General features: G+C 36.2%; 1 protein-coding gene across 1 annotated transcript in view; it reads left to right on the top strand.

The window, feature by feature from the left end:
• The window catches only part of LOC114297058 (protein ESMERALDA 1), a 30,747-nt gene extending 18,058 nt beyond the window's left edge, over positions 1 to 12,689 (top strand). The window contains exons 5-10 of the mRNA XM_028241411.2: positions 5,764 to 5,961; positions 8,647 to 8,851; positions 9,101 to 9,268; positions 11,114 to 11,281; positions 11,374 to 11,564; positions 12,115 to 12,689. Coding sequence (XP_028097212.2) covers positions 5,764 to 5,961; positions 8,647 to 8,851; positions 9,101 to 9,268; positions 11,114 to 11,281; positions 11,374 to 11,564; positions 12,115 to 12,259 — 1,075 coding nt within the window. The 3' untranslated portion in view covers positions 12,260 to 12,689. The remainder of the gene's footprint in view (positions 1 to 5,763; positions 5,962 to 8,646; positions 8,852 to 9,100; positions 9,269 to 11,113; positions 11,282 to 11,373; positions 11,565 to 12,114) is intronic.
• Positions 12,690 to 17,054: the final 4,365 nt, after the last annotated feature.

Raw genomic sequence — 17,054 nt, 5'->3', positions numbered from 1 at the left:
AATCCCAAATCCTTCATCTCGAACTCCTGAAACAACTGATGCTTAACCTCCTCAATAGTACTGTAATCAGAGCCAGTGATGATCATATCATCCACATATAAGAGAAGGAGAATAAGTCCAACAGAAGTGCGTCGAACAAAGAGAGCGCAATCATGATGACTAGGGCGAAAACCAAGCTGAAGGGCAACAGAGTGAAATCGCTCATACCAAGCACGAGGAGACTGCTTGAGACCATATAGAGCACGGCGAAGACGACAAACAACACCAGGAGGGTGAGAGAGACCCGGTGGAGGGCGCATATACACTTCTTCAGCAAGATGCCCATTCAGAAAAGCATTTTTGACATCTAGTTGAAACAAGGGCCAATGATGGGCAGCAGCAACAGAGATAAGAGTACGAACAGTAGTCATCTTGGCAACGGGGGCAAAAGTCTCATCGTAATCAATTCCATACTCCTGAGAAAAGCCTTGGGCAACTAGACGAGCTTTGTACCGTTCCAAAGACCCATCAGAAAGGGTTTTGACCTTATAGACCCATTTACAGCCTACAACATTCTTGTCAGCAGGTAATGGAACCAAATCCCAAGTCTGAGTGTTAGCCAAAGCAGTTAACTCATCATTCATGGCAGCAATCCAATTGGGATCATGACAAGCTTCCTTGTAAGACCTGGGCTCAAAATATGTATGAAGACAAGAAAGAAAAGACTGATAGGAAAGGGAAAAACATGTATTACCAAAACCATACCAGTTCGGAGGATGACGATCTCGCTTTGGGAAGCGATGTGCAGAAGGAGCGGGATCCAAAGAAACAGCTGGAGGGACAGTAGAGCTAGAGACAGGTGAGCTCGGAAGTGCTTTGCGGCGTTGATAAACAATAAGAGGAGCAGGAGAAGTGGGAGCAGGAGAAGCGGGAGCTGGAGATGAGGTAGCTGGAGAGGTATTAGAAGTGCTAGTAAGAGGCAAAGTAGAGACCTCAAGGTCAGAAACAAACTCATCAGGAGAAACATTAGGAGGAAATGGGTCAACATGAACCAATTCATCCTTAGTAATAGGAACAGGGGTGGAAGGTATAGTATAGTAGGGTAGTTTTTCTAAAAAAGTGACATGCCTAGACACATATAGCTTTTTGGTGGAAGGATCATAGCACCGATAACCTTTCTGATTAATGCCATACCCTAAAAAGACACATAGGACACAACGAGAACTAAGCTTGGAGCGCGCCCGTTTAGGAAGGAGCACAAAGCACGCAGAACCAAAAATGCGAAGAAGAGAATAATTGGGAGTAACACCAAAAAGACGCTCATACGGAGATGAGCCTGAGAGAAGAGGAGTAGGCATCCGATTGAGAAGATATGCAGCAGTGAGCACAGCTTCTCCCCAGAAAACAGAAGGGACAAAAGATGAGAGCAACAAAGAGCGAGCTGTATCAAGGAGATGGCGATGTTTGCGCTCAGCTCGACCATTTTGTGCAGGAGTGTCAGAACATGAAGACTGATGAATAGTTCCATGAGTAGCTAAATACTCCTCAAACTCAGACAAGTAATACTCACCCCCCAAATCAGAACGAAGAATTTTAATGGTGGTAGAAAATTGAGTGCGAATCATGGAGTGAAAATTAGAATATATTTTGTAAAAATCAGATTTTCGAGTCATCAAATAAACCCAAGTAAACCGACTGTAATCATCCACAAAAGCTACATAATATTGCGAACCACCTTTGGTAACTATAGGGGAAGGACCCCAAACATCAGTATGGACCAATTGAAAAGGAGAAGATGAAATAGAACTACTTTTATTAAAAGGAAGAGCAGACATTTTAGCCAGTTTACAACCACGACACTCAGAAATATCACTAATGGGAAAATTGCCTAAATGTCCAGACCTAACTAACATCCTCAACCGATCACTCGACAGATGACCTAACCTAGAATGCCAAATATAAAACAAAGATGACTTATTGTTTAAACAAAAAGAAGACAATGCAGTAGAAGACACTTCTAGAGGAACATGCAAGCTCTCCAAGATATATAGTTCTCCAACTCTACGCCCGATCCCAATCTGCCTCTTGGATACCCGGTCCTGTACAACACAATGAGAAGAAGAGAAAACAACATCAAAACCGGAATCAGATAATTGACTAATAGAAATAAGACTGAGTGAGAGGTGAGGCACATAAAATACAGGAGAAAGAGACAAATGGGAGCAGGAAATAGAACCAACAGAGTGTACAGGCATAGAAGAACCATTAGCAGTAGCAATAGTGATAGAAGAAGAAGGAGAGACACAATTACTGAGGAGAGATGCAACAGGGGTCATATGATGTGAACAACCAGAATCAAAGATCCACGAAGTATGGATATTACCTGAAGAGGATGAACCAGACAAACCGAATTGAGTGGTAGTCATAGCGGAGGCTTGGGACGAAAGATTTGGATTGGCCACCATGAAAGACTTGAACTGCTCAAACATAGACTGCATATTGGAAGATGGATCATTCTCAGAAACTGGTGCAGAAAAGGCGGCAGATGAGCGAGATCCTGAAAATGTCGGCTTAGCGAATGGTGAACCAGATGAACGACCCTTGGGCTGCAAAAGTTTAGGACATGCATGTTTCCAATGGCCTTTTTGATGACAGAAGCTGCACTCATCCATGGAAACCCGAGGCTTGGGCTTACCAGTAACTTGAAATAAATGAGAAGATGGGGTGGGCAAAAGCGGAGGAGTGGCAAAAACTGACTGGGAAGCAGGAGTACCATGAGCCACCTTAAATCGAGTTTCTTCCGCAATAAGCTCACGGACAGCACCATCCACAGAAGGCAAGGGAGACCGATGAAGAATAGCTCCCCGAAGTGGCTCAAATTGATCACGAAGGGCCATGAGAAATTGAACAAGATGTTGTTTCTCCCGATACTTGATATAACTGTCAAGTAACTGCAAATCGGACGGTTCCATCAAAGCAAGCTGATCCCAATAAGTAGTCATCTCATTGTAGAACTCCTGAATGGACTTATCTTTCTGACTAGCACTGCGAATAGACATCTCAAGTTCATACTGCTTTGCAAAGTTAGACTCAAGGTACATAGTCTTCAAATAGTCCCAAACTTGTTTAGAAGTAGAATACTTGGAAAAATTCATACCAATGGTAGTTTGAACTGAATTATGAAACCAAGTAAGAATTTGTGCATTTTCCTTATCCCATTTAGCAACATCGGCCTCAGTTTCTTGAGATTCCACAGGTCTGTCAAGAGTAGCAATGCACTCTTCTCATAACCACGACAACCTATACACCAGAGAGCAGTGATGGAGGTTCACCGTTTACACGCGCTAGGTCGAAATAGAGAGAAGATCAGCGAGATACCCAACCTAGGTCTCCGAATGAACCAGGGACCAGCGATGGAAGCTTCCTAGGGTTTCGATGACGACCTTGCGAAGAAAGAGACAGAGCTGCGATGGCCTTGCGAAGAGAGAGACAGAGCTGCGATGGCCTTGCGATAGAAGGAGAGAGAGCTACGATGTGCGATGAGAGACAGAGCTGCAATGGTCGATGATGACCTGCGAGGTATGCTACTGTTTGTCACTTGGCTCTGATACCATGATAACAGATGACAAAACTTGTGTATGTTAATTAATCAAAAGAAGAATTACAAAATATATAAACGAAACCCTAATAATCCCTAATAATCTAAAGTACTAAACTATCCTTAATGAATAATATAAACTACATAATTCACAGCTAAAGGCTTCACTCAAACTTCTGGGATCGACTATCAGGAGACGTTTGCTCCTGTTGCTAAAATAAATTCCATCAGAGTACTGTTATCTCTTGCAGTAAATTCAGATTGGCCTCTACATCAACTTGACATTAAGAATGCATTTCTCAATGGTGATCTTGAAGAGGAGGTGTTCATGAGCCTACCGCCGGGATTTGAGCAGAGACTTGGAAGCGACAGAGTATGCAGATTGAACAAGTCATTATACGGACTCAAACAATCACCAAGAGCGTGGTTTGAACGCTTTGGGAAGGCAGTTATCAGTTGTGGCTTCTCGCAGAGTCAAGCAGATCACACAATATTTTATAAACATTCAAAAAACAGTAAAATTGCAATTTTGATTGTTTATGTTGATGACATCATTTTAACTGGTAATGATGAAGCAGAGTTAGCAGCCCTCAATGAGAAACTCGCAAAAGAATTTCACATTAAGGATCTGGGAGCCCTCAAGTATTTCCTCGGAATGGAATTTGCAAGATCCAAGGAAGGTATATTCGTTAATCAGAGAAAATATGAGGAAGAAGGAATATATTTCTGTTATATTCAAAACTTCTTATTTTACAAGACCAAATGACACTCGTTATATAGGAGATATTACAAACATCATTATAACCCATTATATGCCACTTACATATTATATATTACCACTATCTACCACTATCATATTATATACATGCCACTATCTACCACCAACACCACTATCATATTTTATACATGCCACTATCTACCACCAACACCACTATCATATTCTATACATGCCACTATCTACCACCAACACCACTATCATATTGTATGCATTAACACAAATTTCCAGCACTCCCCCTCAAGCTGGTTTGAATCTTGAGGAGGAGTGCTGGAAATTTGTGTTAATGCATACAATATGATAGTGGTGTTGGTGGTAGATAGTGGCATGTATAGAATATGATAGTGGTGTTGGTGGTAGATAGTGGCATGTATAGAATATGATAGTGGTGTTGGTGGTAGATAGTGGCATGTATAGAATATGATAGTGGTGTTGGTGGTAGATAGTGGCATGTATATAATATGATAGTGGTAGATAGTGGTAATATATAATATGTAAGTGGCATATAATGGGTTATAATGATGTTTGTAATATCTCCTATATAAGGAGTGTCATTTGGTCTTGTAAAATAAGAAGTTTTGAATATAACAGAAATATATTCCTTCTTCCTCATATTTTCGGAGTTCTTCTTCCTCATATTTTCTAAGTCATGGTTTTTGACAAAACAATATAATTTTTATAAAAGGGCAGACGTTGAATAAATTTAGGAAAGGGTTTGTGCCTGAACTTCATTCTGGGCTTTGTTTAGGGAGAGTTTGAGTCCATTCTTATAGATGTCATCATGGTTGGTTATTATTAAGGTTTCTGGCTCTCCTTGTCATGTAGTTACTTGACCTAAGGAGGCTTCCTTGCTGGGGAGTTGTCTAGTTCAAATTTCATGCTTGCTCTTTAAGGAATCCGGGAGAGAGTGGTTCAGGTGAGGTATTTTATAATTATAATGAAACCACTGTGCAGGATGCAATTAGATGACAGTGCTTGGTGCATTTTTCTTTTCCATTTCTGTTTTGATAAAAAGCCTTTTTTTTCTTCTCTAAAATATGTTGGTTTGTACCCTTAAAATATCTTTACATTCTCTTATGCAGTATTCTCTTTCCTTTTTGTGTGGCTGTCATTTTTGAAGGTAAGCAAATGCATGTGAAATAATGGATTGATATTCCCAAAGTGTTCAAAAATTTTATCCTCCTCTTTTCCCTCTCTTAGTTTCAATGCTGCATGGGTATATAATGGTCAATGTGTAAACAATGTGCTGTGAACATTTGTACTAGTAAAAAAATAAAATAAAATAAGTGCTGTACAAGCTCATGCTTCTTAAATTTATTTCAGTATTAGTTGATTTCTAATACTAGACGTACTATATAAAATAGTAATATTTCCTTCCAGACTGAAATGGGTGAATCTGTTGCTTGTGCAGCAAATTCAAGGACATCTATGATGAAGAGTATTTTCTTAGTACCTTGGAAAATGATGTACGGATAGTTGACAGGATTCCCGAGTACATCATGGATCGATTTGACCACAATTTAACCAATATATTCAACTTCAGAATAAAGGCATGGTCACCCATTCAGTACTATAAGGACACAGTTCTTCCGAAGCTACTTGAAGAAAAGTGAGTTGAGCTTTTTATTTTGTGCCTACACTCATACCTACTCCAATTCCAATATGCTCTGTCTATTTATACACAAACATGGTAAAATAAAATTATGTGCTCTGTACTTGTATGCTTCTCGTTTTAGGTGTCCCTTTTATTGGTGATAACTGCTAATTCCATGATATCTCCTTCATTTCAGACATATGTTCATCTGCTAGGTTGGTTATGCATTATTGGCAATTCATTAACATGGATTTGATGGAGTTTGATTATTTCCTTTCAGCCAAAAAGAAAAGAATGAAAGAAATAAGAAACTGTTGCGGGCATGATTCTGTTTGTTATTAGCTTTTGAAAAAATGTAAAGTTGTTAAAGAAATTTAGTATCCATCAGAGCTTTACATTTGGAGTTAGAGAATTTTTACTGCTTTAGATTGTTCTAGAGCAAGTGATACTACACCACTCATTATGTGCGTACGCTTGGAAGAAAAGGATTGATGAAAACTCTGGATTTCTTCACTGTCAGTAAGCATGAACTAGGTGGACTTTACATGCGTGACAGTAAGCCAAGAGTTGTCATTATGTTTCTATTGTCAAGTAGTTGCTATTGTCTTATTCTATGGTTGGGCTAAATATATTCGACTTGGCTGTTTTTTCCAGGATTTAGGTTCTTGATATCTGGTAAATTTGGTCTTGCGGCCCCCCCCCCCCCCCCCCCCCAAAAAAAAAAAAAAATGGTATATTTGGTCAATAAAGCTTTGGATTATTTTGTGGAAGCTTATAAATTTTTTTGAAGTTTTAACAAAGTGGTTATTTACAGATTTGTTTGTTTTAAAAGTGCATGCTTGTTTCATACTTTTGTCACTGTAAATGGAAACAAATTAAAACCTGGTAATTGATGACTATATTACATGGATTCTTCTAAATGTGTAAAGTACCCATATCGGACATTTGACATATATGTCTGATATGTGAAGTTGGTTGGACATTTGCCCTACAACCATATCTAGCAATTTGAGTTTTCTATTTAACTATACCTTCCCATATTATGCACGAATTGTATACATCACTCTGTAAACATCATTTTACGCCGTAGCATAAAAAATGAGTAATAAGAAATATAAATATTTGTTGTGTGCCTGTCTCCTTGAACATGTGAATTAAATGAATTTGACACTCACATACCAAAGGTTGTTAAGATCGGGATCCTACACAGGATCGTTTTGGGGGTCTGCTGGATTGGATTGTAAGATCAGATTGAGGATTGTAAGATCCTATCAAAATGATTAAAAAAAGCAAAAATTTTTATATACTATCAAAATTTATATAGAATGACCCAAAAAAACATGAGGATGTAGCTCAAATGGTAGAGCTCTCATACTTGCTTCATAATTGCTGAATTATAAAGTTTAATATGAGCAGATCAAGGTTCAAATCCTTATGACCAGCAGCATTTTTCCTCTTCCTGAACCAGAGACTGACATTGTGACAGACAGAGGTAAATTTAGGCAAAAAAGAGGGGAAAAAGAACTTTTTTTCCAGCAAAGTTTAGGGAAAAAGAATCAAAGTAGATAGAAGAGGGGAAAAAAAAAAAAACAGTATGCTGTCAATCACGCAGGAGGGAAGTAGAAAAAATGAAGTAGGAAAAAAAAAAAAAAACAGTGCAACAACACAGTCGAACAGAGGAGGAGGAAAAAAGAAGTCGCAAGAGCAGCAGAGAGAAGAAGAAAAATCTCTGTTCAATTGGAGTCGAAGAAGAAGAGTACCAGGTTCAAGGAAATCTGAAGCTTTGAGGTTCAATCTCTCTTTCCCCAATTTGTCTTGCCCTAATCGCATGAAACAGCCTTGGTGGAATGTTATTTTTCCTCTGTTTTCCTCTTCAGATATGTATTTTGACTTAAACCTATCAAAAAAAGCCCTCATTTTCTGGATCGTAAATAAATGTCACCCCTGTAACAATACCACGATCCTACCGATCCCGTAATGATCCTGTCCCGATCCTGACATAGGTGTGATCCAAAATGCGAGTCGGATTGATTGTTATAAATTGGATCATAGGATGGTACGATCTTACGATCAGGATTGTGATCTTAACAACCTTGCACATACCCACAGCAGTACTAGTGCATGAGTTCGTGTAACAAATTATGATGATTTTGGACTTGTATTGGAGAGTTGTTTAATCCTTCTATCTAACTGATGCTTTTTTGGTTTGAATTTCTTCATCTCTTGATCAGTCAATCGCATCCACGTTATTGAGAGGATATATAAAATGCATTAATAAATTTTTTTGGTACTTTCTTTCTTCAAAATTTATTGGTCATTCATTTGGAAGTTCTGTGTATTTCCCGTTCTTTTATATATTTTATAGGAGAGCACAGTTGGGTTGAAGGGCTTTAGGTTTGCTATGCATACATTGTGTGTGTGCAGAGATTGCACCCCTCTTGGCACCTTTAAAAAAGTGTATTTACTTATTTAAAATTATAATTTATTGCATTTCTCTTGTTGCCATTTTGCCATGATGAGGTAATGTGAAAATGTAAATAGTGGTTAATGGTTAATGGTTCTCTTATATTGCTTTGTGTGTGTGTGTGTTGGGGGGAAGGCGGATTGTACTTTGTTTCCTTTCTCGTGCAAACAGAGTTCAGTGATTGCTTTTATCTTTGAATTGACTAGAAATGCCTTTGCTGTAAATGTTTAACTCAGGGCCATAAGGATTTCGCCTTTTGCAAACCGATTGTCATTTGATGCTCCTCCACCAGTTCAACGGCTTAGATGCTTGGCAAATTATGAAGCTTTAAGGTTTTCAAATCCTATATTAACTATTGGTGAATCTCTTGTTGCAAAAATGAAAGAACGGAGTGCAAATAATAGTGGCAAGTATGTCTCTGTGCATCTTCGCTTTGAGGAGGTCAGTTTTCAGTGTTTGAATTGCTTATTCTGATTGTTAATTTTTACGACCACCAGCAATAAGATATGAGCACAACATAGATAGCAAGTGTTGATTATCTGCTATCGCTGCACCTTGTAGCACTAGTGGTGTTCTGGTGCATTTCTGGACCAACTAATCAGGGTTCAGGCGATTCCCCATTTTGTTATAAAAGAGAAATTATTGTAGTTCTTAAAAACAGCCAAAATGTTGATTATCTTTCATGTGCAGGATATGGTTGCTTTCTCTTGTTGTGTATTTGATGGTGGTGCAAAAGAGAAGATAGACATGGATGCTGCAAGGGAGAAGGGTTGGAAGGGGAAGTTCACTAAACCTGGTCGAGTTATTCGTCCTGGATTAATCAGGATCAATGGGAAATGTCCCCTCACTCCTTTGGAGGTAATATTTATGGCTTCTCTAGAGTTCATAATATTTATTGCAACTGTTGTTGTATTGAGAATCCTGTCATTATTGGTTCACGCCTCTTTTTGTTGTTTGTTTTATTTAAGATTTAAAATAGTCATCTGTATCATTATCTCACAATTTTTTTGTTAGTGTATACTTGTGATCTTTTTATACTATAATTTATTTGAGTCATAGTGATGCACATATATATAATACTAGAAGTGGTGGGCACATGCGATGAGTGTGCATCAGAGAAATAAATCTGTGAAATGTATGATTGAATTAATTAAAAAATTGTAACATTCATAAATTTAAAATGACCAACAATTGAGTGATGTGAAAAAAATAAAATAAAAAAATGAATTCAGAACTACCCATGTAACTGGTGAAGGGAAAAAAAAAAAAAAAAACTTAATGTAGCTATTGAGATAAATATATTTAAATTCTTGTGCTTGTTTGATTTTGCGTGCATTATATTATGTGATCTTGGAAAGATAGTACTTGTTATTGTTGTTTTATGTCCTTTTCTCTTCTCTTCTCTATCTCTGTCTATGGGCGTATAAAACTTTAGAAAACATACTAGTTATTTTAAGAAATGGCTGCTTTGCTGGAACCACTCTGTAAATAATTCTGACTGATCAAACTCAGTTAATTTCAATTAAGAAATTACCTGGTAATTATAATATACTTTGCAAACACATAACAAGAACTTAATAAAATCCAACAGAGGTCGAAAGAATATATTTATTAACAATAAATGAACAATTTCTAGGAAGAGAGAGAAAGTACTATTTGTTTGTGCTGAAATTGGATTGTAAGTTTTGAAATGATTCATACTATGCTATGAGTTAGAGATTTCAAAGAAAGTGAAATTGCTGATTCTAATTTATCATCCAATTGCACAGCAAGAGCTTGTACTACCAGGAAGAAATGTGCCGCAACATGTAATTTGAAAATGGGCAACAACTTTTACAAAAAAAGATTGGCGGTGTGAAGGAAAAATATGGGGGGAAAGGTTCACCTTTATTAGGTCTTGTGAAAGGTTCTAACACAGTCCTTGGTTTAATAAATGGATGCTGGGAACATAAACTAGAGAGCTTTATGAGAATAAAACTTGAACACCCCAAAATGAGCAAATAGTCTCCAAGCAAAGACTCAAGATTGCAATCAACCCAAAAAGTCAGTCAGAATATTTAGTAGGTCAAAGAAAATGCATGGACCTTAATTTCAACCACTTTTATGACTGCAATTCAGCTTCTTTGCAAAATGAAGTTTGTTGTCAATTCTATGAGATGCTCAGCAGCAGGGGAGCCTATGTATCTGGGCTTAGGTCCAGGGCAAAGTCAGATAACGGCATCTAGAAAGAATGGTATAAAATGGATAAAATTCCAGGCTTCCTGTGTTTTGTGCAATCATCCAACTTCGCAAACGAATGCTGGAATTATGGTTTTATAGGAGTTAAGACCCAGTCCTGGCTCCCTTGCTTAGGTGTCAAAATATATACTGCCATGTCATTTCAGTGACTTCACTTAAGTCAATGTGTGAAGCAAGTGACCACTTGAGGTGGGATGTGAACATCCCTCACCATATTAAAGTATCCTAACTACCCAAATAACATTAAATAAAATAGATTGATTCTGAGAGCCTAAAATACACCAGGTAATTGGGTTAAAAAAGGTATCTGAAAATTTTCTATTCTCCAACTGTGGGTTCACTTATTTTTCGTCTTCAGTCCATGAAAATTAATCAGATAATATTTGAGGGTGTAATATTGATTGTATTCAATTTGTCTATGATTATATCTTAACAGCTAACTCCATGTTTCTTGTATGTCATCAGGTTGGGTTGTTGCTTAGGGGAATGGGGTTTGACAAGAGTACAGCTATCTATTTAGCATCTGGACGGATATATGATGCTGAAAGAAACATGGCCCCATTATTTGAAATGTTTCCCCTTTTACAAACGAAAGAGATGTTAGCATCCCCTGAGGAACTTGCTCCATTTATGGTTTGAATGCTTTGCTTGTGTCTTCTTATTTTATTTTCATTTTTGAGGTCTGATTCAAGGTCATTGCTTTTGACTTGAGTTTCTTGTTCTAGAACTATTCTTCCAGGATGGCTGCTATAGACTACACTGTTTGTCTTCATAGTGAAGTATTTGTGACAACTCAAGGTGGAAACTTCCCTCATTTTCTGTTTGGCCATCGGAGATACTTATATGGTGGACATTCTCAGACAATCAAGCCTGACAAGCGGAAGCTTGTACAATTGCTTCATAATACCAATATTGGGTATGTATTCATCTCATTACTGTGGTTTACCTTCAATTCAAAGATCCATTAGTTTCTCGTAGGTTGGGGCCAAAATGTCTACTGAAGCCAGTATAAACTATAAGACAGACGGCTTTTGCAAATTTTTTTCATAGCTTAAATAGCTTGGGATGGAACAAATCTAACAATGCTGTTAGTAACGTTACTGCATTCTAGACAAGGTGATTAACATACCAAATATTGTTATTATGAAAACCTTATATAGGACTGGAAAACCAAGCCAAGTTATGGAGTAGCTCTCTTAGTCCAGTACAACACAGTGGCTAAACGACCATATAGTATTAATTGGTTTTGATGCTACCTTTGGTTGAACTAAATGAAACAACCTATTTATTGATGTGACATGACAGGTGTTAACTTTTGATTTGTTACACAATTTACCATATAGGGCCAACTCCCTTGCCAAATCATTGTGGGTCTCTAGTTTTTCTCTAATAACAATTAATCTGAGTTGAGTTGACTTTTATTTACATGTTCATGGATTTGGTATTGCCTTCTTAATAATCCCCAGGTGGAAAAGCTTTAAGCGGCAAATGCTGAATATGCGAGCTCACAGTGATTTGAAAGGAATTGAGATTAAAAGACCAAATGACTCAATATATTCAGTTCCTTGCCCCTCTTGTATGTGCCTTTTGAACAAAACAGAAGATTCATGATCAGCCAATCCCAACTAAGATTTGATTGTTTTTTTTGTTCCTGTAAGTGTGTGCACATCTGCCTGCTCACCCCCCACCCCCCTTTTTAGTTGTAATTCTTTCATTTTTTCCTCTCCCCATTGGTGAGAGGCCCACAGTTCAATTTTAGGAGTTTCGAGCAACAAACGTATAATTTCCCGGGATTGGCTCGAGGGGGAGTTGCTTCTTTTTGTACATGAAGACAGAAGAACAAGAAGATCTATCCATTGCTCGCAGGAGCTGCCCGGAGTATGATTTTACATTGATTCATCTCATTGACATATTCATAGTGTGTACATCAAATTTTTTTTTTTTTTTTTGATCTGTACTTGTAAGACCGTAGGAACAGGAAGAATTTTATACATTTATGAAAGTCAGGGTATCTAATTTTTTACCCTCTGTTCCCTCAAAATGCCCTTGTTTGGAAACTTATATTTCTCGGACTCTTATTCAACATTTGAGCTCTTGGAAGGAAATTCAATTGCATCCATGGTTGGTAGGTGTTTTCAACATTTGAGGTCTTCCTGCATATGTTTTTTATTCGGAGGATGTTGCGGGGAAAGGAGGGAATCTCCCAACATCCGAATGTGTTGCATGGGTTCTGGTCCGTTGGATTAGCACCTAGTTGGTTACTTCGCTTTGTGCATTATCGCTCTGTTTGTTATGGCATAAAAGTATTCTACATGATTCTTTATTTTTTTTACTGGATAGAGTTGAGTTTTACATTGGATAGCTTTGACCATCAAATATTCATGGAGATAGTAGATAATAGGAGCAAAGCAGAGGGTGTATTGAAGTACTGACTTACTGATTTTGATGTGAATACTCGGCTCATTTATCATTATCCTCAAGGCACATATTGTCAAGTGAAAATGATATGTTAACAAAACATATCTATTAAAATGCAAAAAAATGCATGACTTGAATATAAATGTTTAAATGTTAGTTATTTTGTATTTCAAAAAGGGAGAAAAATAAATTTAAATAAAAATGGGAAATTTGGCTATAAACCCCTTTTACCTTCCTTTCATTGTTAGTAGGACTAAGAAAAAAATTATACTTTCTAAACCCCCTCATAATTATAAAATCTTGCACAAAGGATAAAATTTATTATTTAAATATTTTATCAGACTATTATACCCTCACATATACACAATCCAGATACAAAATTTATCTTCTCTCTCGTCTCTCACTTCTAACCCTAGCTTCCTCCATGGCCGGAGCTGTGTCATTCCTAAGCTCCGACGATCTCTCTCTGCATCTTCTCAACTCTCTTCCTTCAACTCTCCTTCAACTGTTCATCTTCTATCTCGTCTCTCTCTTCTAATCCTAGCTTCCTCCAAGGCCGGAGCTGTGGAGAACTTGCAAATCGCGCTGATACACATATATATATATATATATATCTATCTATATATATGTGTGTGTTTGTGTGTTTTGAGATTTGAATTCGAATATATATATATCTACATATTCCGATCTGTAATATATATATATATATATATCTATATATATGTGTGTGTTTGTGTGTTTTGAGATTTGAATTCGAATATATAGATTTTTGAAAGCTCAAAGTTTTAAAAATCTGAAAAATCTGAAGAACCGGGGTATAAAAATTGAGATTTCTCTAAAATTTTTAGATTATAGGCCTGATTCAAGGATTATAGGCATGATTCAATGTTTTTCAAAGTAAACATCGATTGATTCAAGGATTATATGCCTGATTCAAAGCTCAAAACTCAAAGTTCCATCGATTTTTCAGAGTAAACATCAAATTTCATTTGATAGAACCAGAGTGAAATTTTACTTTGGTTCTATTGCTCTGTTTTTTTCATTTGACAGAACCAGAATAAAATTTTACTTTTATACAGAGTAAAATTTTACTTTTAGCTTCAGAGTCTTACAGTTTACTTATTTTTCAGAGTAAAATTTTACTTTTATATGGAGTAAATTTTTTTTTTTTAGTTTCAGAGTGTAAAATTTTACTCTCATTCATAGTAAAATCTTACTTTTATACAGAGTAAAATTTTACTCTGAAATACATAGTGAAAATGTCTTAATAGGAGAGCTGATAGATATGAGGGTAATATAGTAAAAGAAATAAGTTTTAAAATATCAGGGGGTTTTGAAAGTACTTATATAATTCTTGTCCTTTTGAAAGAGAAATTAGATAGTGAGGGGACTATGACCAAATCCCCCAATAAAAAGTATAAGAATACTAAAAATAACTCATTTAACATGTATATGGTATACGTTAACAAAATCTTTCCTTTTTCAATCTTTTATTTTTTAATCAGCAAATTCTCATTACCTTTTCATTTGATTAATTGATTCTTAACTAATATCTACTTGGTTTTAGGTTAAATTTGTTAAACAAAATTTAGATATCATGTTATGTTGTATACTTTTATAATAGTATATGTTGGTAAAAATACCAGAAAAAATTATATTTTATTAATAAATAATGTAAAGAAAATGAGATACAAATAGATCAGATTGAGGCACAGATATCTCGTTTTCTTTAAAGAGATCAAACCTACTGCGGTAGGAAGAACCCAAATACCGATACAGTAGTCACAAAACTATGACTTGTCTCCTCCAGGATGTAATAGCCCGACTACTTGTCGTATGGTTCAGGCCAACTCTGCACAAGATGGTAAATCCAAAGCTCCACTAATAAAAACATCATTTTTTACTAGTAATCTTTCAAATATAAACAATAGTTGGTGTAGAAAAGAGTAGATGAGAGGAGCTATTTATAGATTACTAGGATCTTACAATTTACACTAAAAAATAATAATGACTATGAATATAGAGAAAAGAAAAGGGAGAGTCTCCAAAAAATTAACTCACCACCAAGTCCATAAACCTAATTAATCTCCATTTATGAACAAGACAAAAGGTCACCGAAACAATGAATCTCCATTCATGAACAAGATGAGATTCATAAACAAGACAAAAAAAGATTCATGAACAATATATATATATATATATATATATAAAAGATATTAAAATGGTCTCACAATCCCCCACTCATTTTGATATCAACAAGGACAAGAGAGATTACTAAACAAAGATAGGCCCCGTTTGGTAGAGCTGTGGGAAAGTGATTATAGCTTATAGCCTAACAGCTTAGAGCTTATAACTGTGAACATAAGCTGATTTTTGACTTATAAATTAAACTTCTCCTCCCCCACTCAAAGAATAAGTTGATTTTTGACTTACAAAAAGCTATAAGCTGTATTATTAAGCTGAACCAAACACATCAAAATAGTTTAAATTAAGCTAAAAGCTGAAATAAGCTGAAAATAAGCCCTACCAAACAGAGCCATAGACTAGTATGCATGATGAAGGTGTGCTCTACATTGAACCTTTATTAGTGAAACAACAACATCTACTCTAGAGTCAATAGTGGTTTCAGACTTGAACTATGACTACTTAGGAGAAATAAAATATTACTGCTCACACATAATAATCCAGGTGTTGACATGGGTTTTTAATAGCCAGCACATTATGGCCTTGTGCCTATCCCAGTTTTCATGAGAATATTTGAGAATAAACCTTGTTCTCATAGAAAGCGGCCCCACTTTCATGCTCATATAGGTGAAATCTGTCAAGGATGTTCCTGTAATTTACACACTCCACTTAACAAGAGCTACATAATTTTATTAAGAGTATAAAAACTTAACCCTCCAACATTACAGGACAAATACACTTACATCATGGAGATGAATAACAAAATATTAAGGAGTGCATTTTTTACGATCACTATATGATTCGTTCTTCCCATTGAACCTAATTACAGGATCTCTGGTCTCCAGGTTGGGTATCCTCATACATGGTTTATGATTTTATAGGCTTTAAACCCATCTCCCTCGATGTATTTCAGACCCTATCTCTCGCCAAGGCCTTGGTTAACGAATCCGCAAGATTATCACAAGATTTTACATAATTCACAATTATGATGCCATTACTCAAATAGGATCTCACATTACTGTGTTTCGAATAGATCTGGATTTACCATTATAAAAATGATTGTTCACTCTATCAATAGCAGTAGTGCTATCACAATGAATTAACACATGAGGAATTGGTTTTTTCCAAAAAGGGATTTCATGTAACAAATCTCTCAACCAATTCGTTTCCTCACATGCTGAAACTAACGCTATAAGTTCAGTTTCCATAGTAGAATTAGCAATTATAATATGTTTTTTAGACTTCCAACATATAGCACCACCACCCAAGGTAAAAATAAAACCCGAGGTAGAGAGAGAATCACCTAACAAAGTGTTCCAATTGGCATCACTACATCCCTCAGGTACCGCAAGATACTTGTTATAAAACAAACCATAATTTTTGATACTAGATAAATATCTCATAATTCTTCTCATGGCTAACCAATGATCTTGACTTGGCTTGCTAGTAAACCTGTTAAGTATTCCAACAGCATATGCAATGTCAGGTCTAGTAATCAGTAACATATCTCAAACTACCAATCATGTTAGCATATTCTTTTTGATTAATCACGTCTTTTTCATTTGTTACAACAGATAAATGTATGCTTGCATCAAAAGGAATAGCAACATGTTTACAGTCTAGAAAGTTATATTTTTTAAAAATTTTCTCAACATAATGCGATTGATCAAGAAAAATGTCATCATTGGTCTTGGTAATTTTAATTCCCAAAATGAAATTGGCTTCACCAAGATCGTTCATATCAAAGTGGCTATTAAACATATTTTTAGTCTCATTTATAATATGCAAATTAGAGCCAAAGATA

The sequence above is a fragment of the Camellia sinensis genome, chromosome 5 (assembly GCF_055761805.1).
Source record: "Camellia sinensis isolate YWXY chromosome 5, ASM5576180v1, whole genome shotgun sequence".
NCBI classification, from domain to species: Eukaryota; Viridiplantae; Streptophyta; class Magnoliopsida; order Ericales; family Theaceae; genus Camellia; species Camellia sinensis.
Note: the sequence above shows the minus strand (reverse complement) of the source record. Positions and strands in the feature narration are given on the sequence as shown.